Source organism: Oncorhynchus tshawytscha, linkage group LG01 (genome assembly GCF_018296145.1).
Source record: "Oncorhynchus tshawytscha isolate Ot180627B linkage group LG01, Otsh_v2.0, whole genome shotgun sequence".
Classification (NCBI taxonomy): Eukaryota; Metazoa; Chordata; class Actinopteri; order Salmoniformes; family Salmonidae; genus Oncorhynchus; species Oncorhynchus tshawytscha.
In genome coordinates this window covers 37150319-37178068 of record NC_056429.1, presented here as the reverse complement: position 1 = coordinate 37178068, position 27750 = coordinate 37150319, and the positions used below count along the sequence as shown (strand labels likewise).

Below are 27750 nucleotides of genomic sequence, written 5' to 3'. Positions count from 1 at the left end.
GACTGGGTGTGGGATCGAATTGTTCAGGACTGGAGACCCAGACGAATAGAGAAATAGGCTACCTGTTCATGGAAATCAAACGGTGATCTCTTATTGTTAGAGAGCCGGACGAGATGTAGGATAACGGTTGGATTTGTCTGTAAACTGGAGCAATGACCACCACCACCACAATACCTGCGAGGGGTCAAGGATTGGACAGGTGTGTTACCTGTGGAGCGCGTGGAGGGCCTAGCAGATGTGCAGACTCGAGTTTAGACTGATCGGTCACCCACACCTCTTTGCCTGTGTGTTAGCCCCACATGGATGCTATACCTGGTTGGAACACAAAGCACATGGTAAGCATGCCTGCCTCTCCGAGCCACCACCTTGCCTGTGTCCTCACCTCGGCTTCCCCCTGAGACCCAGGCTCCACCTGAAACTGTTATTCGGTCGGCCCATTCTAACCGGAGCACCATGGTGAGATGACCAACCGCTCGGTAATCTGCCAGACCTCATTCTATGCGTCTTTGTTGGACACACAAGATTGGTCTGCCTGCGCTCGGGGTTTCCTTTGTAACAAAGGGTTTACGCAGAGCGGTGTGGACAGGGCAGCAGAGCGCCCGGAGTTTGGCTGTGGGGTTTGGCACCTCTTTGTTGTATAGATGGCAGCGGGACCAGAGCGGCCGGTGGCGGAGGCGCAGCCTCGGGACCGGGAACAACCGCCACCGGAAAACGGCTTCATGCCGCTGGAGCAGACACAGGCACCTAGGCTCTTGCCGCACGTCGACGGCTCGGTACTACCGTCCCTCGGGGGATTTGGGAAACACCAAAAACAGCTCGTTGTTCTGACGTGGATACCGGCTTTATTTATCGGATTTAGCCAGTTTTCGGATTATTTCCTTTTGGCGCAACCAAAAGGCACGTGCGTGCAGCCTCTTGTTAACGGAAGTAATTGGACCGTTGGTTCTTCAAAGTTACCGGTGACCGCCACGAACGGAGACATTGGTAAGCCCGTGCCTTACAGCGGTGGCATGGAGTGCGAGTGCAAGGAGTGGAAACTCGAGCTGCAGACGGGACTCAGTCAGAACGTGGTTACCAAGGTAACGTGTGCTCCATATACCATACCTTCCTTCTGATGATTTCTGCGTCTGAAAATAAATAATAGGCCTAATCATCAGAATCACCAACACTGCATCCTATGCAACTATAGGGCGGGCACAAGCTAATTCTCAAAGAAATGTAGCCTACCCAGCACCATGGACAGCGCATGCACTCTGTCCAGTGTTCCATTCTGTGCCATAGGCCTACTGTAAAACAGATCACAGTTTGCTCTCAGAGCACACAGTAACTCATTTTCAAACCACTTTAATTTATCCTGTGACCTGAATTGGCATGATCAAAAACACACTGCACTCTGGAGTATAATTATCCATGCAAGCTAATTTAGTTATTCAGTGTTTAATGTGATATATGTGGCAGTGTAGCCTCTGTGGTGCTAATGAGAGCAGGGAATGTGGTTATTCCACGATCCATCATAGAAGAAGAGTAGGTGTACGCTGTCTCTTGTTACCCCAACACATGAACCAGCATATGAGCAGGTTTGACAAACAATCAATTGAATCTTAAACTTCTATGAGATATGGTTTCAGTGTGTGTGTTGTTAGTGTGTGTGATCCTTTATGAGTGTTTTACTGTGTTTGTGTGTGTGTGTGTGTGCGTGTGTGTGTGTGTGTACAGTGCCAGACATCTGCTTTCTCTGATAATGCTGAGTTTAAATAGCCATTAGATACACCTATTACAGACTGTGTCTTTCTTTATCTCACACTGCCCAGGCCACTGCAGACTTATCACTCATACCCAATAATCATCTCTTTCCTTCTTATCCTCTTTCTCTCTTTCCCTCTCTCTCTCTCTCCTTCCCTCCCGCTCTCTCCTCTCTTTCCTCTCCCCCTCCATCTATCTCCATCTCTCTCTTTCTCTTCATCTCTCTCAATCCCTGTATTGCTCTTTATCATCCCTCTCTCTGCTCCCTCTCCCATCCTGCTCTCTCTCTCTCTTCCATTTCTCCCTCCAACTCTCTATCCCTCTCTTCTCTCTCTCTGTCCCCCTCCCTCTATCTTTCCCTCCATTCCCCCCCCCTCTTCTCTCACTCCCTCTGCTCTGGAACAAAGCTGGGGTCTCAGCAGGGTGTGAGTCACTGTTAAACAGCCATACGCTTTCACTAACAGCTGCTTGACATCACACACACACCAAAACGCACACATTGAAAGTAAGCACAGACACAGACACACACCACACCCCCCCACACACCTTCACAGGCCACTGTTCCCAAAAGCTGTTTTAAATGAACTACACCATTGTGTGCATTGACACAAAACATAGATGTTCTTATTATCTGATACTCATGAACACAGACAGGCTCTTTGTGACTTCAAACAAGACCAGGTCCGAGACATGGACATACACACTAAAGCTCTCTCACTCTCAATCTATAATTTCATATATCACTCTCCCTCACATGCACACACGCACACGCACACACACACACACACACACACACACACACACACACACACACACACACACACACACACACACACACACACACACACACACACACACACACACACAATCTCTGGTTTCCTTGTGGGGCATGTTTGAATGGTACACATGAGATTACAACATGTTTGCACACTCAAAACTCCAAATCGCCCTTCATGAATAATCAACACATTCAGAGCATAACAGAGGGAAAGAAAAAAAGAGCGAGAGGGAGGGAGAGTGCGAGAGCAAGGGATAGAAAGAGATAGAGAAAGAGTGTGTGAGAGACAAAGGGAGGATTAGAGAGAGAGAGATAGAGCGAGGAAGAAAGAGAGACAGACAGTGTTGATAAATCACACCACTCTGTGCTGTCTGTGCCTTCCATCTGCACACAGGTTCTCAGGGTAAAAAAACTCCAACCAAATTGTGCATAGGGATCTTTTAGGTTTTTTTTTCTCTATTCTCTAACGAATGACTCATTACTCTTCCTGTTGTGGTGTTTGCTGTGGGATATAATGCTGTTGATAGATATATGGTGTATGTTTGTCCCTCTCTTTCTTTCACCACCAAATAAATTTACCATGAAAATATAGATTTTTGTTGCATTAGGAACTAGTGGAATTATAAGAGGGGTTGGGGGTAAAAGGTGATACAAAATACTCATAACCAATAAGGATGCTTGAGGTATTATTTCATATTGTTAACAATATATTTAATTTCCTCTCTCTCTCTCTCTCTCTCTCTCTCTGCAGTGGAACTTGGTGTGTGATTCAGCCTGGAAGGTTCACATCGCTAAGTTCTCTTTCCTAGTGGGATCTATCTTCGGCTACCTGGTGATGGGAGTCGTAGCCGACTGGTACACTACCCTGCACTGTCCCCTTCTTTCATTTCACATCTGTGGCTGCATCCCCTTCTCCCATACATCTCAGAATAGAGCATCGTCTTGTGTTGAAACACCCACTGCTCTCCGTGTTGAGGTTGTCTGTAGGCAACAGAGGCTATAGCAACAGAGGCTATAGAATAACTGGTTCACAACTCTGACCCAATGACCTGCTGACCTCTGAACCAAACAGACTGTAGAGGATCGGAATGTTCTCTTCCAGACCAAAATACTAATTTCTTCCTCTCCACTTCCATTTCACGCCATTTCTCTCACTTTTGCTCTGTTTCTCTGTCTGCCCCCTCTCTCTCTCTCTCTATGTCTGCCCCCCTCTCTCTCTCTCTCTGTCTGCCCCCTCTCTCTCTCTATGTCTGCCCCCTCTCTCTCTCTCTCTCTCTCCCACTGTCTCCCCCTCTCTCTCAGGTTCGGTCGTCAACCTGTTCTGATCGTCTCGGTGCTGTTCATGTTGGTGTTTGGTTTGAGCGTAGCGTTCTCCTTCAACGTGACTATGTTCAGCACACTGCGTTTCTTTGAGGGTTTCTGTCTAGCTGGCCTCACTCTCTCCCTCTACATACTGAGTAAGTAGGGCACCTCCACTTCCTGGTATCTACTTCATACTTCCTGCTCTAGACGTTCTGCTTCCTGTTTCCTACCTGTATCAGATTGATAGATGTGCTTTGGTAAATTAGAGCTTGGTTGGTCCCTTGTTCAAGAAGGACCTCATAGACTGGGGGGGGGGTGTAAATTCGTTTTAAACCTCAATGGTCTCTGAGAAGGCATCAACAATGTCTAATTCGATTAAATACACAGCATGAATAATATGATTAGCATGAACTATCACTTAAAGGTCTTTGATGGGGGGACCTTGACAAAGTCTGGCATACTGACACCCCACCCCTTGATGGGGACATCAGTGTTGTCTATCTTGTCCTTTATCTACAGCGATGCCTGGGATTCTATCCTACTACCCCCTACACCATATACCACCTAACCTCCAACCCCCCACTCATCTCCCTTGCCCCCTAGGCCTTTTATCACCAGAGAGATTAGTCAGTCAGTTTGAGGTTGGGGCTAAGGGGGGGGTCTATGAAGGTGGTCTTGGGAAGATGGTTTTGAGGCTAAAATGTGATGAATATAGGATTTCTAGTTGAAATAGTTTTGTTGTGTACTATGCATGTGTTTGTGAATGTGTAGAGTCTCGCATTCGCAAAGAGGATGCTGTCTTTAGATTGGTGTTGTTTGTGTGTTTGTCTCAGAAGGCATCAAACAAGGGACTGTCTAAAACCTCTAAGTCATGTTTTTTGTGTGTGTGTGTGTGTGTGTGTGTGTGTGTGTGTGTGTGTGTGTGTGTGTGTGTGTGTGTGTGTGTGTGTGTGTGGTCGTTGATAACAGGCCATACTAGAAGGGAGGCTGACAAAGCGTTTTTTCCCCCCTCCATCATGACTTCTGCTAAAAACTCTGCCATTACATTTTTTCACCTGATCAGGTTTTTTCTCTAATATCAGCATTTCTTACCCTTTTAAACTCTTGTTTGGGCCCTGCAAGAAAATAGAAAGTTACATATAATTTGAAAGCTACAGCCCTTGTCTTTTTGGAAATGTTATTCAAATCTTAGAGTTAGCAACTTCTCAACATCATGTGATCTCCTACTGATATCTAGTGGACAAACTGTGAATTGGACAGGGGATATATATTTACATCAAGGAGAGACAAAAAATGAAGGCATGGCAAGTTGCAGAAAGGTAAAAGATCAAACCTTTTTACGAACAGTAAAATGGGGATAAAAAAAGAGGTACATTTTAGGTTTCTTTGGACCGGCTGTATCTCAGACTCGTATCATTGGCTCCACAGTTCTTACGCTTCTAACAGTACTAAGCATGTGTTTGTAGAACATACAGTGCCTTCGGGGGAAAGTATTCAGACACATAGACTTTTTCCACATTTTGTTACGTTACAGCCTTATTCTAAAATTGATATAAAAAATGTCCCCCTCATCAATGTACACACAATACCCCATAATGACAAAGCAAAAATAGTTTTTAGAAATGTTTGCAAATGTATATAAAAACCTCCAGAAATATCACATTTATATAAGTATTCAGACCCTTTACTCAGTGCTTTGTTGAAGCACCTTCGGCAGCGATTACAGCATGGAGTAAAAATAATATTTAAAAAACTCAGTAATCTACATACAATACACCATAATGACATGGCAAAACAGTTATATTGACATTTTTACAAAAGTATTACAGATAATTAACAGAAATACCCTAGTTTAAAAAGTATTCAGACCCTTTGCTATGAGACTCAAAATTGAACTCATGCGCATCCTGTTTCCATTGATCATATTTGAGATGTTTCTGCAACTTGCAGTCCACCTGTGGTAAATTCAATTGATTGGACATGATTTGGAAAGGCACACACCTGTCTATATAAGGTCCCACAGTTGACAGTGCATTTCAGAGCAAAAACCAAGCCATGAAGTCGAAGGAATTGCCCGTAGAGCTCCGAGACAAAATTGTGTCGAGGCACAGATCTGGGGAAGGGTACCAAAACATTTTTGCAGCATTGAAGGTCCCCAAGAACACAGTGGCCTCCATCATTCTTAAATGGAAGAAGTTTGGAACCACCGAGACTCTTCCTAGAGCTGGCTACCGGCCCAAATTGAGCAATTGGGTGAGAAGGGCCTTGGTAAGGGAGGTGACCAAGAACCCGATGGTCACTCTGACAGAGCTCTAGAGTTCCTCTGTGGAGATGGGAGAACCTTCCAGAAGGACAATCATCTCTGCAGCACTGCACCAATCAGGCCTTTATGGTAGTGGCCAGACGGAAGCCACTCCTCAGTAAAAGGCACATGACAGCCCGCTTGGAGTTTGCCAAAAGGCACCTAAAGGAATCTCAAACCATGGGATACAAGAAAAAGGAACCTTTTTTGGTCCGAGACTTGGCGCTCCGGTACGGCTTGCCGTGCGGGGCAGAGAAAATAGTCTATGACTTGGGTGACTGGAGTCTCTGACAATTTTATGGGCTTTCCTCTGACTCCGCCTATTATATAGGTTCTAGATTGCGGGAAGCTTGGCCCCAGTGATGTACTCTATAGCGCCTTACGGTCAGATGGCAAGCAGTTGCCATACCAGGCGGTGATGGAACCAGTCAGGATGCTCTCGATGGTGCAGCTGTAGAACTTTTTGATGATTTGGGGATCCATGCCAAATCTTTTCAGTCTCCTGAGGAGTAAAAAGGTTTTGTCGTGCCCTCTTCACGACTGTCTTTAGTTTGTTTGGACCATGATAGTTCGTTGGTGACATGGACACCAAGGAACTTGAAAACTCTCAACCCGCTCCACTACAGCCCCATTGATGTTAATGGGGGCCTATTTGGCCCGCCTTTTCATGTAGTCTACGATCAGCTCCTTTGTCTTGCTCACATTGAGTGAGAGGTTGTTGTCCTGGCACCACACTGACAGTTCTCTGACTTCCTCCCTATAGGCTGTCTCGTCGTTGACAGTGATCAGGCCTACCACCGTGGTGTCATGGGCAAACGTAATGATCGTATTGGAGTCATGCTTGGCCGCGCAGTCGTTGATGACAGGGAGTACAGGAGGCGACTAAGCACACACCCGAGGAGCCCCCGTGTTGATGATCAGTGTGGCAGATTTGTTGTTGCCTACCCTTACCACCTGGGGGCGGCCCGTCAGGAAGTACAAGATCCAGTTGCAGAGGAAGGTGTTTAGTCCCAAGGTCCTTAGCTTAGTGATGAGCTTTGTTGGCACTATGGTGTTGAACGCAGAGCTGTAGTTAATGAACAGCATTCTTACATAGGTGTTCCTTTTGTCCAGGTGGGAAAGGGCAGTGTGGAGCGCAATTTAGATTGTATCATCTGTGGATCTGTTGGGGCGGTATGTGAATTGGAGTGGGTCTAGGGTTTCTGGGAGGATGCTGTTGATGTGAGCCATGACCAGCCTTTTAAAGCACTTCATGCCTACAGATGTGAGTGCTACTGGCGGTAGTCATTTAGGCAGGTTACCTTGGTGTTCTTGGGCACAGGGACTATGGGGGTCTGCTTGAAGCATGTAGGTATTACAGCCTCGTTTCAGGAAGAGGTTGAAAATGTCAGTGAAGACACTTATCAGCTGGTCCGCGCATGCGGAGTACACGTCCTGCTAATCTGTCTGGCCCCGCGACCTTGTGAATGTTGACCTGTTTAAAGGTCTTACTCACATAGGCTACATGAGCACACAGTCTCCCGGAACAGCTGGTGCTCTCATGCATACTTCAGTGTTGCTGGCCTCGAAGCGAGCATAGAAGGCATTTAGCTCGTCTGGTAGGCTTGCATCACTGGGCAGCTCACGGCTGTGTTTCCCTTTGTAATCCTTAATTAGTAGGATTCAATCTTAGTCCTGTATTGACGCTTTGCCTGTTTGATGGTTCGTTTGAGGGCATAGCGGGATTTCTTATAAGCGTCTGGATTAGTGTCCCGCTCCTTGAAAGCGACAGCTCCAGCCTTTAGCTCAATGCGAATGTTGACAGTAATCCATGGCTTTTGGTTAGGATATGTACATATGGTCACTGTGGGGATGACGTCATTGATGCATTTATTGATGAAGCCGGTAACTGATGTGATATACTCCTCAGTGCCATTGGATGAACCCTGGAACATATTCCAGTCTGTGCTAGCGAAACAGTTCTGTAGCTTAGCATCTATGTCACCTGACCACTTCCGTATTGAGCGAGTCACTGGTAATTCCTGCTTTAGTTTTTGCTTGTAAGCTGGAATCAGGAGGATAGAATTATGGTCAGATTTGCCAAAAGAAGGGCTAGACAGAGCTTTGTATGCATTTCTGTATGGAGTAAAGGTGGTCTAGAGTTTTCCTGTGTTAAATTCTCCGGCTTCAAGGAGTGCCGCTTCTGGATGAGCATTTTCTTCTTTGCTTATGGCCTTATGCAGCTCGTTGAGTGCGGTCTTAGTGCCAGCATTGGTTTGTGGTGGTAAATAGACAGCTACGAAAAATATAGATAGTGTGGTCTACAGCTTATCATGAGCTAATCTACCTCGGGTGAGCAAAACCTCAAGACTTCCTTAATATTAGAGATCGCGCACCAGCTGGTATTGACAAATAGACACACACCACCATCCCTCGCCTTACCGGAGGTAGCTGTTCTCTCTTATCGATGCACAGAAAACCCAGCGAGCTGAATATTATCATGTCGTCATTCAGCCACGACTAGGTGAAACAAGATATTACAGTTATTAATGTCCCGTTGGTAGGATAGGCTCAAACGGCGCTCATCAAGTTTATTCTCCAGTGATTGCATGTTGGTCAATAGGACAGATGGTAGAGGTGGGTTACCCATTCGCCAACAAATTCTCAAAAGGCACCTGGATCTGCTGGGATTTGGGCCTGGTCCGCGAGCAGCAGTACATTCTTAGCGTCAGACTTAATGAAAAAATCTTTGTCCGGGTGAGTAATCACTGTTCTGATATCCAGAAGCTCTTTTTGGTCATAAGAGACGGTAGCAGAAACATTATTTACTAAATAAGTCATTCATTTTAAAGTTTTTGCTTTAGAGCTTTAAGCTTTTTTAATTCATTATTATTATTATTAATTATTATTATTTATTTTTTATTCATTTAAGATGTTTGGTGCAGTATTTTTCACAAAAAAATGTGCATGAAAACAAGTCGTCTATCAACAAAGACTCTATTGAAAAATCCCTACTTTTGACCAATTACCGACAGAGGGGCAAACACTTTGGCTCCGAACTTCGGCTTGCCTCCAGAAAAAAATGTGTGTACCCGAACAACCCAAAGAAACCTCTCCAGAGTCTAATATATGCACAACTGCTTCGGCTGGGAAGCATGCAGATGCCTTTAGGGCCTAGGCGAAGGTGAACACTGCTGCTTTGTAGAGGAGGACCTGGTCATAAAGGCTGTGCAAGTCCAGGGTTGAGTGGTGGGCCAGGTAGACTTTGGGTTTTTGAGGCACAGTCATGGGAATGCTTGCATTTACCCGCTGTATGGTAGCAGGGTGGAAGTCTTTTCATAGGTCTCTCTCTTCTCTCTGCAGGTGATCACTTTCCGCCTTAGTCAGAGGTTTGCCTCCTTGTGATGGAGTAGGAGGGGAACAAGGCCAGGGGGTGGGGGAAGAGGACAGGGCAGGAGTGGGAGCTTTTGAGGGTAGAGCCACTTCAGCTGAGAAGAGAGAAGTGGGGGAGGGAGGGAGAGAGAGGGATCAGCCTTGGGAAGTGCAGAGGAGGGGAGGGAGAGCAGAGGAGATTAGGAGAGGAGGGGAGGAGAGGAAGGAGAGAAGGGGGGTCAGTGAGGTAATCGAAACAAGAGGAGTCTTTCTCCCTTTAAGCTGGAACAAAAGTCCCTGCCTGACTCACAGTGCTGTGTGTTTGTGTGTGTGTGTGCCATATCAAATTGTATTTGTCACATGCTTCGTGAAAAACAGTGAAATGCTTACTTACGGGTCCTTTTCTAACAATAAACAGTTAAAGATAAAGATTTTTTTTTAATAAATACAAATTGAAATAATGACACCTCCCTAAGGGGTTACATTTTTGGGGAGGCAGCAGGGGTTACTGCTATATTTAGCAAGTAATTATATACCAGGCTCTTCTAGAGACATCTTTATTGTGAGCAGTACATGAAACTAGTGTCATACAGACTGCTACAGTATCTGTCTAATGAGGAGGTGGTTTGGACTTGGGCTCTGGGTCTGATTCTGTTTGAACAGAGGGGGCTGTGCTGAGTGGGCAGACTTTCATCACACACACACACACACACAGAAAGAGAGAGCGAGAGAGAGAACTTTGTGTTTGGGTTCCAGGGGAGAGGAGTGGGTGTTCTCAATCTTCAGGTATCAGCTGACTCCTAGCTCTCCTCCCTAGTGTAGTTAGAGAGAGAAAATGACAGGGGGAGGAGGAAGGGGAGATATTCCCCTGCTGCAATACACTTCTCCCCCTTTTTCAGTCTCTATGGCATTTTCTCAATTAAACTCCTGGGTCCACTCTCACCTCCTTTTGAAAAGGTCAAAGGTAATCGATGAGAGGTGACAAGGAGAGTGAACATGGACGAAAATGCTCTTGTATGAAATGAGAAGCTTCTCTCTCTCTCTCTCTCTCTCTCTCTCTCTCTGGTTTATTATTATTCAACCAGTGATCGAGCTGATGAATGGAGGAAGTTCTCCTCACCTCTTAAGAGAGGGACTTATTTGTGTTCTGCAACCTCTGCATTCTTTCCTTTCTCCCTCCTCTCCGTCATCTCTGCTATGGGAAGTGACATTACATGAGCACTGGTTAGTGAGCATACAGCATAGAACCCCCCCTCTCCTAAACCCCCCTACTGGTCGCATTTAAATAGACCTGGCCATCTGGAGTGGACCATCTGGTCTGTACCACAGGGTAGACGGTAGAGGGATGAGATGACAGCCCAATCAGGGAAGAGATGGGCGGTGACTGTGAAATGGCTCACTGACTGAACTGACTGAACCCTTGAGAATGGCCATAGTGTGGATTTCTGACAGAAAGGCGAGCTCATGGTTCACTGGTTCTTAACTGGTTGTTAACGGTTGGCTGCCGGCTTCTGAGGGAATTTTGTGACACAGATAGGTATTCAATTATTAATTGAGGGAATTAGCTGTAGGTTGAACACCTAAGCTACATCAGAGACCTACAGCACTATACCTCAGTAATGTATGCCATTATACCCTACCCCTTTCACACTATCGTGGCTACCCGAACATAACTGTTCTTATCCCCCCACATTGTCCTTTTCAGCACTGTTTCAGCAACAATGGTGGATTTGTAACCAGGACAGCTCAGTACAGTTTGAATTGGGCTCAGCTAGGTTCGTCTCAGTAGGATGAAAAGCCCTTAATAGCAAAAACATACAAAAAGCTCCGAGACTGAACTCACTGAACTCGCCCAATTTATCTGGCTGTAACTTCTGTCCCGCTCCCTCTCTCTCTCTCTATGGAGATTGGACTGTGCCTGCCAAGCTGGCATTTGTCCATGGCCATGGTGGCTATATGTCTAACTTCTCTCCCCTCTCTCTCTCCTCACCCCCTCCCCCATAGGGATTGAGCTGTGCCTGCCAGGCTGGCGTTTTTCCATGACCATGGTGGCCAGTTTCCTCATGGTGGGCGGTCAGCTGGTGATGCCCGGGGTGGCGGCTCTGTGTCGTGATTGGCCGGACCAGGATGACTGGCAGGTCCTGCAGATCATGATCATCTGCCCCTTCATCCTGATGCTGCCCTACGTCTGGTAAAGAGCCCCGCCCAAATGTCTTACATGTTACCACCATTCTGTTGAGACAATCCTCCTAGAGTTAGAGGTTGAAATTAGATGTACCATGGAGTCCTTCCCACTGAGGGGATTGCCACACCCACTTAGGGAGTGGCTCCTCCCACTCATGAAGTAGCTCAGCACACTGAGGGGTCTTTTATCAATTAGATTTGCTTACCTCATGCGTCCTCTCTCCTCCGTCCCCTCTCGAACTCCTTTTTTTTAAATATCTAAGTTAACCGAGAAGAGTGAATGTGGTTGGAAATGTGTTTTCTTCAAATGAGACTGTCCTACTCCACTCTCGCGTCAATTAAGCAAATTACCTCAAATAAATGTGTAAAGTGCTTAAAAACATTCTTTGTTGGTAATGCAAGACAGTTCATAGATAAAATAATAAGTAGCATATTGTTTTTAAATGTGTGCATGTTTTTCTCCTTTGACAAAACAAAAGCTGATTCAGAGGGGGTGTGGCAGATTTCAAAACTATTCATTGGTATGATACACATGAGTAGTCTATCCTCGATGGAAGGTGGCTATCAAGGAGGGGAGGACCCTCTTCCGTTTGCCTAATAACTAATTGACACTCTCCTCGACCACTCAGAAGAGAGAGGAGAGGACGAAACAAAGAGGACGGAGGACAGACTTTTGCTCAAACGAGAATTGTATTTCACATTTCTGCAATGTCAGAGCTTGCAATGTAACCCAATATTGCAAGCTCTGACATTGCAGAAATGTGAAATACAATACACTACATTAACAAAAAACAGCATTAGGATATCTTAATGCATCTTGGAAATATAGACCTGTAAACACAGAGATATAATAGGCGTAAATATCTATCTATGAATATTTATGATGAATGCAAGCTTTACTTTTTGGTAGCAGATTAATAGGCAACATTCCAAGTCAAAGTTGCTCTCATTCACTGTTGTATGGTCCTGACAAAAATACGTATGTTTACGTTTTCTTAAAGTTGTGGCTATTGTGATCAATTTTTTTTATTTACATTTTTTTTAACCTTTATTTAACTAGGCAAGTCAGTTAAGAACAAATTCTTACTTACAATGACGGCCTACCAAAAGGCAAAAGGCATCCTGCGGGAGTTTGGGGTCACTTAGAAATGTCCTTGTTTTCCATGAAAACAGACATGAAATGAGTTGCAAAATATAATCAAGACATTGACAAGGTTTTTAATAATGATTTTTAATTGAAATAATAATTGTGTCCTTCAAACTTAGCTTTCGTCAGAGAATCCTCCATTTGCAGCAATTACAGCCTTGCAGACCTTTGGCATTCTAGTTGTCAATTTATTGAGGTAGTCTGAAGAGATTTCACCGCATGCTTCCTGAAGCACCACCCACAAGTTGGATTGGCTTGATGGGCACTTCTTACGTACAATATGGTCAAGCTGCTCCCACAACAGCTCAATAGGGTTGAGATCTGGTGACTGTGCTGGCCACTCCATTATAGACAGAATACCAGCTGACTGCTTCTTCCCTGAATAGTTCTTGCATAGTTTGGAGCTGTGATTTGGGTCATTGTTCTGTTGTAGGAGGAAATTGGCTCCAATTAAGTGCCGTCCACAGGGTATGACATGGCGTTGCAAAATGGAGTGACAGCCTTCCTTCTTCGAGATCCCTTGAACCCTGTACAAATCTCCCACTTTACCACCACCAAAGCACCCCCAGACCATCCCATCAAGCATTCCTCCAGCATCTTTTCGTTTTTTCTGCGCCTCACAAATGTTCTTCTTTGTGATCCGAACACCTCAAACTTTAGATTTGTCTGTCCATAACACTTTCTTCCAATCTTCCTCTGTCCAGTGTCTGTGTTCTTTTGCCCATCTTAATATTTTATTTTTATTGGCCAGTCTGAGATATGACTTTTTCTTTGCAACTCTGCCTAGAAGGCCAGCATCCCGAAGTCGCCTCTTTACTGTTGATATTGATACTGGTGTTAGGTGGGTACTATTTAATGAAGCTGCCAGTTGAGGACTTGTGAGGCGTCTGTTTCTCAAACTAGACCCTCTAATGTACTTGCCCTCTTGCTCAGTTGTGCACCGGGGCCTCCCACTCCCTTTTCTATTCCGGCAAAGCCAGTTTGCGCTGTTCTGTGAAGAGAGTAGTCAAAGCAAATCAAATTTTATTTGTCACATACACATGGTTAGCAGATGTTAATGCAAGTGTAGCGAAATGCTTGTGCTTCTAGTTCCGGCCATGCAGTAATATCTAACAAGTAATCTAACAATTTCACAACAACTACCTTATACACACAAGTGTAAAGGAATTAATAAGAATATGTACATAAACATTAATGAATGAGCGATGTCCGAACGGCATAGGCAAGATGTAGTAGATGGTATAGAGTACAGAATATACATATGAGATGAGTAATGTAGAGTATGTAAACATTATATAAAGTGGCATTGTTTAAAGTGGCTAGTGATACATTTATTACATACATTTTTCATTATAAAAAGTGGCTAGAGATGAGTCAGTATGTTGGCAGCAGCCACTCAAAGTTAGTGATGGCTGTTTAACAGTCTGATGGCCAGTCTGATAGAAGCTGTTTTTCAGTCTCTCTGTCCCCACTTTGATGCACCTGTACTGACCTCGCCTTCTGGATGATAGCGGGGTGAACAGGCAGTGGCTCGGGTGGTTGTTGTCTTTGATGATCTTTTTGGCCTTCCTGTGACATCGGGTGGTGTAGGTGTCCTGGAGGGCAGGTAGTTTGCCCCCGGTGATGCGTTGTGCAGACCTCACTACCCTCTGGAGAGCCTTATGGTTGTGGGTGGAGCAGTTGCCGTACCAGGCGGTGATACAGCCTGACAGGATGCTCTTGATTGTGCATCTGTAGAGGTTTGAGTGTTTTTGGTGACAAGCCGAATTTCTTCAGCCTCCTGAGGTTGAAGAGGCGCTGCTGCGCCTTCTTCACCACGCTGTCTGTGTGGGTGGACCATTTCAGTTTGTCCGTGATGTGTACGCCGAGGAACTTAAAACAATCCACCCTCTCCACTACTGTCCCGTCGATGTGGATAGGGGGCTGCTCCCTCTGCTGTTTCCTGAAGTCCACGATCATCTCCTTTGTTTTGTTGACATTGAGTGTGAGGTTATTTTCCTGACACCACACTCCGAGGGCCCTCACCTCCTCCCTGTAGGCCGTCTCGTCATTGTTGGTAATCAAGCCTACCACTGTAGTGTCGTCTGTAAATGCCACGCAGTCATGGGTGAACAGGGAGTACAGGAGAGCGCCGAGAATGCACCCTTGTGGGGCTACAGTGTTGAGGATCAGCAGGGTGGAGATGTTGTTTCCTACCCTCACCACTTGGGAGAGGCCCGCCAGGAAGTCCAGGACCCAGTTGCACAGGGCGGGGTCGAGACCCAGGGTCTCGAGCTTAATGACATGTTTGGAGGGTACTATGGTGTTAAATGCTGAGCTGTAGTCGATGAACAGCATTCCTACATAGGTATTCCTCTTGTCCAGATGGGTGAGAGCAGTGTGACTGTGTCATCTGTGGACCTATTGGGGCGGTATGCAAATTGGAATGGGTCTAGGGTGTCAGGTAGGGTGGAGGTGATATGGTCCTTGACTAGTCTCTCAAAGCACTTCATGATGACGGAAGTGAGTGCTACGGGCCAAAAATCTACTCCAACAAGTCAAAATACATTTCTATTTACTCCTCAGACACCCTAAAATGTAATCAAACTATAATATTTATTTCGGAAAGAAGTATGTTCAAAAGGGAAACGATTTTAGCAGGTGCGCAACTTTGCCAAAAACACGGATTTCCAAGACTGTGTCCTCATACAAAAACTGTAATTTCCTATTTGTTTTTGAAGTTTCAAGCCTGAAACCTTGAACATAGACTGCTGACACCCTGTGGAAGCCATAGGAATTGCATCCAGGGAGCTATTTTACAATATGACCTTTCTCTTGCAATTCCGGTTGGTTTTTCTTTTGATTTTCTCCCACCATATCTATTGTGTTATATTCTCCTGTATTATTTTAACATATCTACAAACTTCAAAGTGTTTTCTTTCCAATGGTACCAATTATATGCATATCCTGGCTTCAGGCCCTGAGTTGCAGGCAGTTTACTTTGGCATGTCATTCAGGCAGAAATTGAGGAAAAAGGGGCCAATCCCTAAGAAGTTTTAACAATGTCTACACGGTATTTCTGATTAATTTTACATTAATTTAATGGACAATTTTTTAAAAATTTCTTTATAAAACAAGGACATTTCTAAGTGACCCCAAATGTTTCAATGGTAGTGTATATAAATATAGGACAAAACACACATCACGACAAGAGAGACAACAACACTAAATAAAGAGAGACCTAAGACAATAACTTAGCAAGGCACATGACAACACAGCATGGTAGCAACACAACATGGTAGCAGCCCAAAACATGCTACAAACATTATTGGGCACTGACAACAGCATAAAGGGCAAGAAGGTAGAGACAACAATACATCATGCAAAGCAGCCATAACTGTCCGTAAGAGTGTCCATGATTGAGTCTTTGAATGAAGAGATTGAGATAAAGCAGCTTGTTTCAGTCACTAGCTGCATCGAACTGAAAAGAGGAGCAACCCAGGGATGTGTGTGCTTTAGGGATCGTTAACAGAATGTGACTGGCAGAACGTATGTTGTATGTGGAAGATAAGGGCTGCAGTAGATATCTCAGATACGGGGCAATGAGGCCTAAGAGGGTTTAAAAAATAAGCATCAACCAGTGGGTCTTGCAACGGGTATAATTGGCTCTAAGAAAAACAAGTGGGCTCAGACACTGAAAACGGTAATTTTCTTTTCAGTTCAAATTTCCTCTTGTACATTAGGGGGGCTCACTAGATTTGACTAATCCAATATGACACCCAAAATCCAATATGGCTGCCACAATAGCATTAAATGGTGGGTAAATCATCTGTATGTAGAAAGCTTTCAGATTTGTGTCCTGTTCTTATGACCTTAACTCAGTACTATTTCTGTGCAATTCTACTTTGTTGGAAATCCAATATGCCTGCCAGAATTACACTCGAAACACGTTTGTCTGGGCATATACTGACCAAAAATATGAACACAACCATTTCAAAGATTTTACTGTTACAGAATGTGGAAATCAGTCAATTGAAATACATGGTATTAGGCCCTAATCTATGGAATTCACATGACTGGGAATACAGATATGCATCTGTTGGTCACAGATATCTTTAAAAAAAATTGGTCTCAGGATCTCGTTACGGTATTTCTGTGTCATTGATACAAATGCAATTGTGTTCGTTGCCTGTAGCTTATGTCTGCCTATACTATAACCCCACCGCCACCACGGGGCACTCTGTACACAACCCTGACATCAGCAAACCGCTCACCCCACACAATGCCATACACGTGGTCTGCGGTTTTGAGGCTAGTTGGACGTACTGCCAAATTGTCTAAAAACGACGTTGGAAGCGGCTTATGGTGGAGAAATGAACGTTCAATTCTCTAGCAACAGCTCTGGTGGACATTCCTGCAGTCAGTATGCCAATTGCACGCTCCCTCAAAACTTGAGACACCTGTGGCATTGTGTTGTGTGACAAAACTGCACATTTTAGAGTTTCCTTTTATTGTCCCCAGCACAAGTAATGATCAGCTTCTTGATATGCCACATCTGTCAGGTGGATGGATTATCTTGGCAAAGGAGAAATATGCACAAACAGGGATGTAAAATGTGTGCACAAAATTTGAGAGAAATAATAATTTTTGTGTGTATGGAACATTTCTTCAATCTTTTATTTCAGCTCATGAAACATGGGACCAACACTTTACATGTTGCGTTTATATTTTTGTTCAGTGAAGAAAAGGCAACAGACTGCTTGGCATGGCAACATACATTTTTCAAAGTTTACAAGCCTCTTTGAGGATCAATGAGGCAACTCAGAGGCTCCAGCGTAAGGAGAGCAAATCCAACCCTGGGCTCTTGACACCCTCTCCCTAACTTTACATCTTTCCCCAACTGTTGGTATAACTTGTGCCTCCAGAATTGAGCTCTTTAAGTCACCTCCTTATCATTTAGAAGGGAGCTTTGATTCACAACTAGTCCATTACGGCTTCCTGAATCCAACATGACTTTCCGCTGGCTCACTGCATTAGTGGTCCACATTGGGATGTTCGGGGGGGGCACTCTAATGCTATTCAGGTTGAGCTGGCACATTTCTTTTTCCAGAAAACCATGTCCCCCATCCTGTCTGTCTGCCATGGAGGTGCTGTATGTTAACTTGGTGACATTATGGAGTGTGTGTAGAATGCAACCACACATGATGAGAAGCACATAAGGCAGGTGTTCACTATAATGAACCAACACAACCTGACACTCATTGACAAGAAATGCCATCAACTTACGAGGCCTTCACATATTATGGTAGGAATTGCACCTCTCCAATGTCAAGGCCTGAATGTTCAGGCCTGAAGGTCCTGAATCTCCCAGAACTGTTCTCAATAGGCCCACTCCACAATAATTCCTCCCCTCTGGCAGTTACTAATGACAGAGACACCATGGAACTGGACTGCCAAAGGTCAGGAGGCCATTCGACCCTGACTAAATTACAAGAGTAGGGCCTTAAATAACAAAATCCTTCAACCCACTGAGCACACACTTGTTGAATCAATGTTGTTTCCACATCATTTCAATGAAATGACGTTGAATTGACGTCTATGCCCACTGGGAAGGAACCTTGAATCCCAAAAAATCGAATTACGATGTCTGAACCCACTTGATATCTTTATAGCAGATTACCATAGCCACAACATCAAAAAACATGTGTAACTGTATGTATTCTTGTCAGGCAGGACCACACAGCAGTGAATGAGAGCAAATCTGACTTGGAAGGTTGTCTATTAACCAGTTAACAAAAAGTAAAGCATACATTAATCTTAAATATTCATAGTTGACATTTCCGCCTGTTGTGTCTGTGGGGGGACAGGCCTATGCAAGATACCCTAATGCTGTTTTGTTTGTGTATGTAGGTTACATTAGCTTTTGGTGTCCTTCCCACCTCCAGCCAGGCATTATTCTGCACTTTTTGAATTTAGGGGTTGTGGCACAATATCTATCAATTTAACCACTTTTGCAGTAAAATATTTTTACACAACCATCCATTTCATAAATGGGAGACATTAGGGATGTGAAAATACATGGTCGTGTATTGTTCTACTTTGGGTAGGGGTATCTAAAAATATGGTGGACCTTGCCACTAGCCTATAAAGACTTGCTCATCAGGACCAGGTTTTGGCTTGAACAGTACACTGCACACTGCAGTCTCAGACAATACGATCTTTCTCTCACTTTCCTTCTGGCATTCTCTCTCTCTCTCTTTCTCATGTTTACCCCCCCTCCTCCTCTTCTCTCTGTAGGATCTTCCCAGAGTCCCTGCGTTGGCTCCTGGCCACCCAGCACTACGGCTGCTCTAAAGCCATGATGCTCCGCATCGCCAGGAAGAACCAGGTCGACATGACAACTGAACCCAGCGGTATTCTAGCAGGTGAGGAAGATGGAGAGACAGGGAAATGTAGACAGACATCAAAAAAGAAGAGAGATGGAGAGATAGAGACGTGGTAGGTGATGATACACAGATGGGAGAGGTGGAGAGAACGAGGGGATATGGAGAAGTAGAGAGAAAGAGGAGAGATGGAGAGGCAGGAGAAACCCTGAGTTAAACAGAACCACACTTATTCCATCAGTGTCTACACACACCTCTGGTTTGTAGTTGGCCATGCAGAAGATACAGTTGAAATCGGAAGTATACACTTAGGTTGGAGTCATTAAAACTCGTTTTTCAACCACTCCACAAATTTCTTGTTAACAAACTATAGTTTTGGCAAGCCGGTTAGGACATCTACTTTGTGCATGACACAAGTCATTTTTCCAACAATTGTTTACAGACAGATTATTTCACTTATAATTCACTGTATCACAATTCCAGTGGGTCAGAAGTTTACATACACTAAGTTGACTGTGCCTTTAAACAGCTTGGAAAATTCCAGAAAATGATGTCATGGCTTTAGAAACTTCTGATAGGCTAATTGACATAATTTGAGTCAATTGGAGGTGTACCTGTGGATGTATTTCAAGGCCTACTTTCAAACTCAGTGCCTCTTTGCTTGACATCATGGGGAAATCAAAAGAAATCAGCCAAGACCTCAGAACAAAAACAATGTAGACCTCCACAAGTCTGGTTCATCCTTTGGAGCAATTTCCAAACGCCTGAAGGTACCACTTTGATCTGTACAAACAATAGTACGCAAGTATAAACACCATGAGACCACGCAGCCATCATACCGCTCAGGAAGGACACTTGTTCTGTCTCCATGAATGTACTTTGGTGCGAAAAGTGCAAATCAATCCCAGAACAACAGCAAAGGACCTTGTGAACATGCTGGAGGAAACAGGAACAAAAGTATCTATAGCCACAGTAAAACGAGACCTATATTGACATAACCTGAAAGGCCGCTCAGCAAGGAAAAAGCCACTGCTCCAAAACCACCATAAAAAAAGCCAGACTAAGGTTTGCAACTGCACATGGGGACAAAGATCGTACTTTTTGGAGAAATGTCTGGTCTGATGAAACAAAAATAGAACTGTTTGGCCATAATGACCATCGTTATGTTTGGAGGGAAAAGGGGGAGGTTTGCAAGCCGAAGAACACCATCCCAACCGTGAAGCACGGGGGTGGCAGCATCATGTTGTGGGGGTGCTTTGCTGCAGGAGGAACTGGTGCACTTCACAAAATAGATGGCATCATGAGGATGGAAAATTATGTGCATATATTGAAGCAACATCTCAAGACATCAGTCAGGAAGTTAAAGCTTTGTTGCAATTGGGTCTTCCAAATGGACAATGCCCCCAAGCATACTTCCAAAGTTGTGGCAAAATGGCTTAAGGACACAAAGTCAGGGTATTGGAGTGGCCATCACAAAGCCCTGACCTCAATCCCATAGAAAATCTGTGGGCAGAACTGAAAAAGCGTGTGCGAGCAAGGAGGCCAACAAACCTGACTCAGTTACACCAGCTCTGTCAGGAGGAATGGGCCAAAATTCACCCAACTTATTGTGAGAAGCTTGTGGAAGGCTACCCGAAACGTTTGACCCAAATTAAACAATTTAAAGGCAATGCTAACAAATAAAAATTGAGTGTATGTAAACTTCTGACCCACTGGGAATGTGATGAAAGAAATAAAAGCTTAAATAAATAATTTTCTCTGCTATTATTCTAACATTTCACATTCTTAAAATAAAGTGTTGATCCTAACTGACTTTAAACAGGTCATTTTTTACTTGGAATAAAATTGTATTTAATGTCAGGAATTGTGAAAAACTGAGTTTAAATGTATTTGGCTAAGGTGTATGTAAACTTCCGACTTCAACCGTACGTATGGGATGTCACACGTAGACTCACAACAACACATTGTCAATTGCATTTGCACGGATTGTATTGTGGTTATACACAACATGCAGCAGCAGGTCTCTGATTTCAGTTATGAAATGTGTATGCAATGGATTCAGTCATTCAGACACAGTGACACACACGGACTATGCAGGTACACGTTCATTTTAACATGTGCAACTGCAGGACTCTAGTTAAATTTGATGAAATATCTGCACAGCTTAATCCCAGACACACACACAGATATAAAATCTGAGAAAATATTTTAAAGCTGGGAGCAGATTAATAGGTACTGCTTGATCAATAAAATAAAGTGTTTTATTTCAGATCTCATACACACACATCCACCCACAGAAGAACATTACTAAAGAGTCTGTTTGGTGTGGATTTCCCGAGGTGCTGGCTGGCTCTGGCTCTGTCTCTGTCTCTCTGTGTGTGTGTGTGTGTGTGTGTGTGTGTGTGTGTGTGTGTGTGTGTGTGTGTGTGTGTGTGTGTGTGTGTGTGTGTGTGTGTGTGTGTGTGTGTGTGTGTGTGTGTGTGTGTGTGTGTGTGTGTGTGTGTGTGTGTGTGTGTGTGTGTGCGTGCGTGCGTGCGTGTGTATTGCCCTGCCAGTGGGAAGGTCTTACAGCATGTTGTGTCTCACCACCAGAACTGGAACATGAGCTGCATAAGAAGCCAAAGAGGACCTGCATCATCAAGATGACTAGCACCAGAAACTTTTGGAAGAACATTGTGGTGCTCTGTGTCAACTCGTAAGTCTCTCTCTCTCTCTCTCTGTGTGTGCAGCTGAGCAAAATCAAGTCAAATCTTGTTTTTCTTGGCAAACAATTGGTGTAGACCAGGTATTCCCAAACTGCCATCGGGGGTACGCCAAATAAGATACAAACAAGTGTACTTTTTTTCCCTTCACATTTTCAAACAGTCCATTAATATTTTCCAACAGGGGTATACATTTGAGTGAATTTTTTTCCCTCGCCTGAGTAGCCTCGTTTCACTGCCAAAAATAAAACGAAACCATCTAGTGTTCAGCGAAATACCAACACAATGTCAAATACAGGTAGCCTCGTTAAATAATTAACATCCAATCACATTAACCGTTACTCTCTCACGGGAATTCCACTAACGGTCCGTAAGTAGCCAAATGTAGCTGCTGCTAATGTTGGTATCTGTACTGATGGAGCAAAAGCCATGAAAGGGAGACATAGTGGAGGAATTATCCACCTGCTAAGGAACTGATTTTGCTCTTACCAAGAATGTGTTTATGCATGTAAATCAGGCACAGACTGTGTGTGGAAAATGATTTAAGACAGACTCTCTCCAATACCACCAACATTGTTTTGCATCCTTTCAAGCAATTCTCATTAACCTGTGGTGAGTTATTCACATTTCTGATTAGCAAATAAAGTTGTACATGTAAGATGGTTAAATAAAGAGCAAAATTTTGATTATCAATAATGTTTTATTTGTGCCCTGGTCCTATCTCTTTGTCAGATTGACGAGCCGGGTTGTGACAAAAACCACCACTCATTCTTATGTTCAATAAATGTGTTTAATGTGTGTATCTGCTGATGACCCTGGTGCTAGAGGGGTATCCACCACTGGAGGTTTGAAGAGTTACGGGACTAAAATGTTTATGTGGAACCACTGATTAGGCTAACAGTGAAATCCACCACTCTTTTCCAGCAATGCAGAGTTAAAGATAAAAAATAATATTAAATAGTGATCTGCTGAATAAATACACAGTAAATGATGAATAACAACCACTGTTTTGCATTTACCAAGGGCAATGTGTTTATGTGTTTATCTGCTGGTTCCCCATGAAGAAGACAAGGTATCCACCACTGTTTTGCTCTACCAATAATGTGTTTATGTGTGTAACTGCTGGTTGAACCTGGGTCTCCCACTTGGAAAACCAATGTCATAACCCTGAGACCAAGAGGAGGGTGACACTGATTTTAAGTTACTTCATCGCACTAGCGTCAATCCCACTCACCTCCGCTACATGTGTCTCTCTCTCTCTCTCTGCTGATTGACGGGGTACGGTATCCACCACTGTTTTGCTCTTACCAATAATGTGTTTATGTGTGTATCTGCTGGTTGACGGGGTACGGTATCCACCACTGTTTTGCTCTTACCAATAATGTGTTTATGTGTGTATCTGCTGGTTGACGGGGTACGGTATCCACCACTGTTTTGCTCTTACCAATAATGTGTTTATGTGTGTATCTGCTGGTTGACGGGGTACGGTATCCACCACTGTTTTGCTCTTACCAATAATGTGTTTATGTGTGTATCTCTGTAGATTGACGGGGTACGGTATCCACCACTGTTTTGCCCGCAGTATGATGGACCCAGAGGCCCCTGTGTCGGCCATGTTCAATGCCGACTACTACACCATGGCCGGCATCGCCGTAGCAACCTGCCTGGCGCTGTGCCCGGCCGTGGCGTTCATGGGACGTCGGGGCGGACTCCTCACCTTCATGATCATCACCGCCCTGGCATCACTGCTGCAGCTGGGCCTGCTAAACTGTGAGTAGAGTACAGACAAGTGTTGTGCATTTAACACACGTGAAACACACACACACACACACACACACACACGGAAATTCGATGTCCAAGAAATAAACCTTTAGGTCAACCGCCGGCCTTTGAAAGCCCACGTTTTGTCAGATGTTTTAATGAGTGAGCAATGTGGGCATCCCCCTCATAGTCATCATCCACAAAGAGTTGTTTACATGGAAATTACAAAGCCACAACATCTCATTATATCCCGAACCTGTTACACACAAAGGACTGTACTCTGATAATGGAGTTATTTCAGTGATTCAGAGGAGTCACTACCAGAATGCCCTTTTCCGGATCATTGCCTCTGTTGTCCTCATATCAGATCTGTATCGGTCAGAAAAATCATGAGATTCTCTCATGGCTGTACTCATTTTCACTGTTTTTCTTCCCCCACCCTTGACCTTGCCTTGAATGCAGTGATTGGGAAGTACAGCCTTCGCCATGACACAGGTACACTTTGACTTTATAAAATTCACAGATGGAAAAAATATGCCAATCAGGTGCTCTGGGTTGCAGCTCCACAGGCCAGGCTCATGTTCCATCTGTTGATGTTGTGTGGTAGAATCAACAAAACAGTCGTTAAACAAAATGAAAGGCTGGCCAGTACACCAACTGTTTTCCGTGATCAGTTCTCTGTTATGACTAGACCCAGTAATTGACATTTGTATATTTATGATGTACAGTATGTGTCTCACCTCCTCTCTCATGATTCTCATCCTTCTCGCCTGGTTAGTTCTGAGGGACACACTAAACAGGAAGTTCTCGGTGGCATTCTCCATCATCGGAATGTTCTCCTCTCACGCCGTCAGCACCCTCAGCATCTTCTTCTGCGCTGAGATCACTCCCACCGTCATCAGGTAACACACACACACACACACTATGTATGGTCTGACCGCACCCACACCAACAGTTATTGGATTCCTATAACACACTTATTTGGTAAAATGATGTCCCGCCAAGTACGTTTGTGTTAGAATGGCTTACTAGCGCCATCTTGTGGTGTAGTCTGTATGTGTCATATAAATGCAATTTGACCGACTATTGTTCAGGAATATCAGCCTGGTCTCGTAGACTAGACTGGTAATATAGTAAAGATACGTCTGAGACACTCAAATGAGTATGATATGTTACGTTTGCTATGGTTACATAAGACAGAAGGTTACTTAAGGCAAAAACGATGGTAGAGTGGTTGCATGTTCATATCTCATCACGGACAACTTTAGCATTTTAGCTAATCAGCAACTTTGTAACTACATACTACTTTTTAACTACTTTGCAACTACTTAGCATGTTAGCTAACCCTTCCCCTAACCTTAACCCCTAGCCTAGAAATTGTTAGCCACAAGAAATTTAAATTCGTAACATATATGTTTTGCAAATTCGTAACAAATTGGAATTCGTAACATATCATATGAATTATACTTCTTAACATTTCATAGGACAAACGGATGATGGACATCCACAAATGAATACATACCATACGAAACGTAACATATCATACTAATTGGAGTGTGCCGATTTACTATTACAATGTTACTTGTACCCGATTCCCGGTTGATAATCTTTTTTTATGTTGTCTGGTTTCAGTGTTTGGCTAGTCGTTTCTGAAACTAGACTCTCCCTCTTTGTCTCCCTCTCTCGTCAGGGGTGGTGGTCTGGGTCTGGTCCTGGCCAGTGCTGGTTTCGGCATGCTGACGGCCCCTATCATGGAGCTCCACAACCAGAAGGGCTACTTCCTGCACCACATGATCTTCGCCGCCTGCACCCTGCTGTGTATCATCTGCCTGCTACTGCTGCCTGAGCCGCGCAACCAACCCCTGCCAGAGAGCCTCGTGGACGGGGAGAGCTACACCCGCCAGCCCCTGCTCACCCACCGGCCTGGAGAACAGCACCTCCTTCTCACTAAGCCTGGGGATAGGGACTTCTACTCCCGCGTCCATGATACGCCGCTGCGTCTTACGGCCACCGGGGGCGCCACAGCAGCAGCGGCTACTGCTCTTGCAGCAGTGCCTACGTCTTTTGCGTACGCTACCGGAGGAGAGGTGATCAGTAATAGTATGGTGGTAAATGGCGTAGGAGGGTCATTGTAGCAGCAAACACACACTCCCCCCCGACACACACAGACAGAGGATAGGACAAGACTGTGCTGTGGGGATAGCTTGAACTGTCCCACTCCTGGTCACTATTATGACTGGTCTGATTCATTCAGTCCTGCTGGTAAGATTCTTCCATGAGGAACTCTTTCATTTTTAAAACTTTAAAAAACCTTCCGTTTGGTTTAATCAAGAAATGATGGCCCTCTCATTATCACCCTCAGACACTCAATATGATTTATTAATATGATTTATTAAGTATTTGAGGGCCTGCAATAGAACAGGATATTCTTGAAACAAACAATGGGAGTTATTCACACACCTGTGTATGTCTTTGCAATGAACAGAAACTCATTACAATGACTTACATCTATTTGTGCCCATAGGGTAGTTGTTGCCACGGGTTGGCGGTGTGTCTATGGGTACCATGGTCCCAGCATGGGACTGGGGAGGGATGTCATGGTGTCGGTTGTACGTTATAAGCAGAGTGGTGTACTCTAAACACATAGAGAGACACATATAGAGCAGCAGAGCAGACATGTTTCATTTGAAATGTCTTTCAACAGTGATGTGTGCTCTATGCATTTCAAATTCTATTAGCGTAACTTTTTGCACTAAAATTCAAAGTTCAATCAAATGTAATCAAAATGTGTCAGTCAGCTCGTTTGAGACACTGGTTTTGGGTGAAACTGCTGCAATCTAAATGTAATAAAAGGAGAGGTCAGGCCTATATACTGAAGCCTACTTGATGGGTTCAATTGTGAATTTCTGCCTCCCACCCACCTGTCAAAAGTCCAAGTTGGCACTTTATCCTTAGTAGTAGTATAATCAATGTAAATACTTAAGAAAACTGAGTACTGCAACCCCTATTAAATGTTGGTGAATGACAGCCCAAAACCTAAAGAAACTGTGATGGCTTAGGAAATTAGTTTGGACTTTGAATCTTTTTGTGTTTTTATTTCCATATTCTATGGAAAAATCAAAGGCATCGAGTGTTGAGTGGACAATGCTAATGTCCAGTTAGTTACTAGTATGTCTGCGTCCCAAATAGCAGTCTATTCCTTACATAGTTCACTACTTTTGAGCTTTGACCAGAGCACTATGGGCCCTGGTCAAAAGCAGTGTACTACATAGGGAGTTGAGTGCCATTTGGGATGCAGGCTGTCTACTGCTACCACTATGAAACATCTCAGTTATTGAATGGCTTTATCACAATGGTTGTTCAGTTTTAAAAATCCTCTGATTTCAACTGGACAGGTGACTGAAAATAATCTATAAGTAATTCAGTATTTATTTTTTGTCATGTTGCCAAGGGGATTATTGTCGCTCGACATACCTCTAGTTTAAGCTAATTTTCACCTGGTAAAAAATGTTAGTTGTATATTGCTGTTTTTAGTACTTGTTTAAACCGCTCTCTAGCACGGTTAAATGTCTGGCCATGCCATGAATCACAATGTCTATAGGGGTTTTGAAATGGTTAGTGTCTAGAATAGATTAAGTTATAATGCAATAGAGTGATCTAGTTAGAATAGCTGTGGCTGACAGTGTTTGTATACAAACTTTATACTCTTACAAATGATTGAATACCAAATGTAAGGTATGTATTAATGTGCCATCCATTGACAATGCATGGACTATCATACGTTTTATGTACTATGCATATCAAATAGTTTTCATAGCACATTTTGTCACACGTATAGCTGACCTTAAAAAGGCCAAGTATACTCTATACATTTCTACCATGAACTATATTTGAAGCAAATGGCACATATTTTGACACCTTGTATGGTTTATTTGTAAATGTTTTCGGCAATGAAATGTGGTAAATAAAATGAATTTCCATGAGTGATCGATTGTGAACCACTAATATTTTGTACGTGTTTATTTTTTATATATGATGCATTTGCTATATTAAAGCCATAAATGTTGTTTTGATAATACACTTGTTGATAATGTCAAATAAATGAACTAATGAGGTGA

General features: G+C 43.9%; 1 protein-coding gene across 1 annotated transcript; it reads left to right on the top strand.

The window, feature by feature from the left end:
- Nucleotides 1-27750, top strand: LOC112260428 (solute carrier family 22 member 23). The gene is made up of 10 exons (XM_042320907.1): nt 1-1079; nt 3273-3376; nt 3824-3978; nt 11481-11667; nt 19084-19211; nt 21762-21864; nt 23415-23641; nt 24095-24127; nt 24411-24534; nt 25323-27750. The coding sequence occupies exons 1-10, from the start codon at nt 642-644 to the stop codon at nt 25765-25767; spliced, it is 1944 nt and encodes a 647-aa protein (XP_042176841.1). The 5' UTR covers nt 1-641; the 3' UTR covers nt 25768-27750.

Excerpts from the sequence above, each read along its gene's own strand:
- LOC112260428 (XM_042320907.1), top strand. The coding sequence starts at position 642 with ATGGCAGCGGGACCAGAGCGGCCGGTGGCGGAGGCGCAGCCTCGGGAC. Across the intron at positions 19,212-21,761 it reads ACCCAGCGGTATTCTAGCAG|AACTGGAACATGAGCTGCAT; the intron begins GTGAGGAAGATG and ends TCTCACCACCAG. Across the intron at positions 23,642-24,094 it reads GCAGCTGGGCCTGCTAAACT|TGATTGGGAAGTACAGCCTT; the intron begins GTGAGTAGAGTA and ends CCTTGAATGCAG.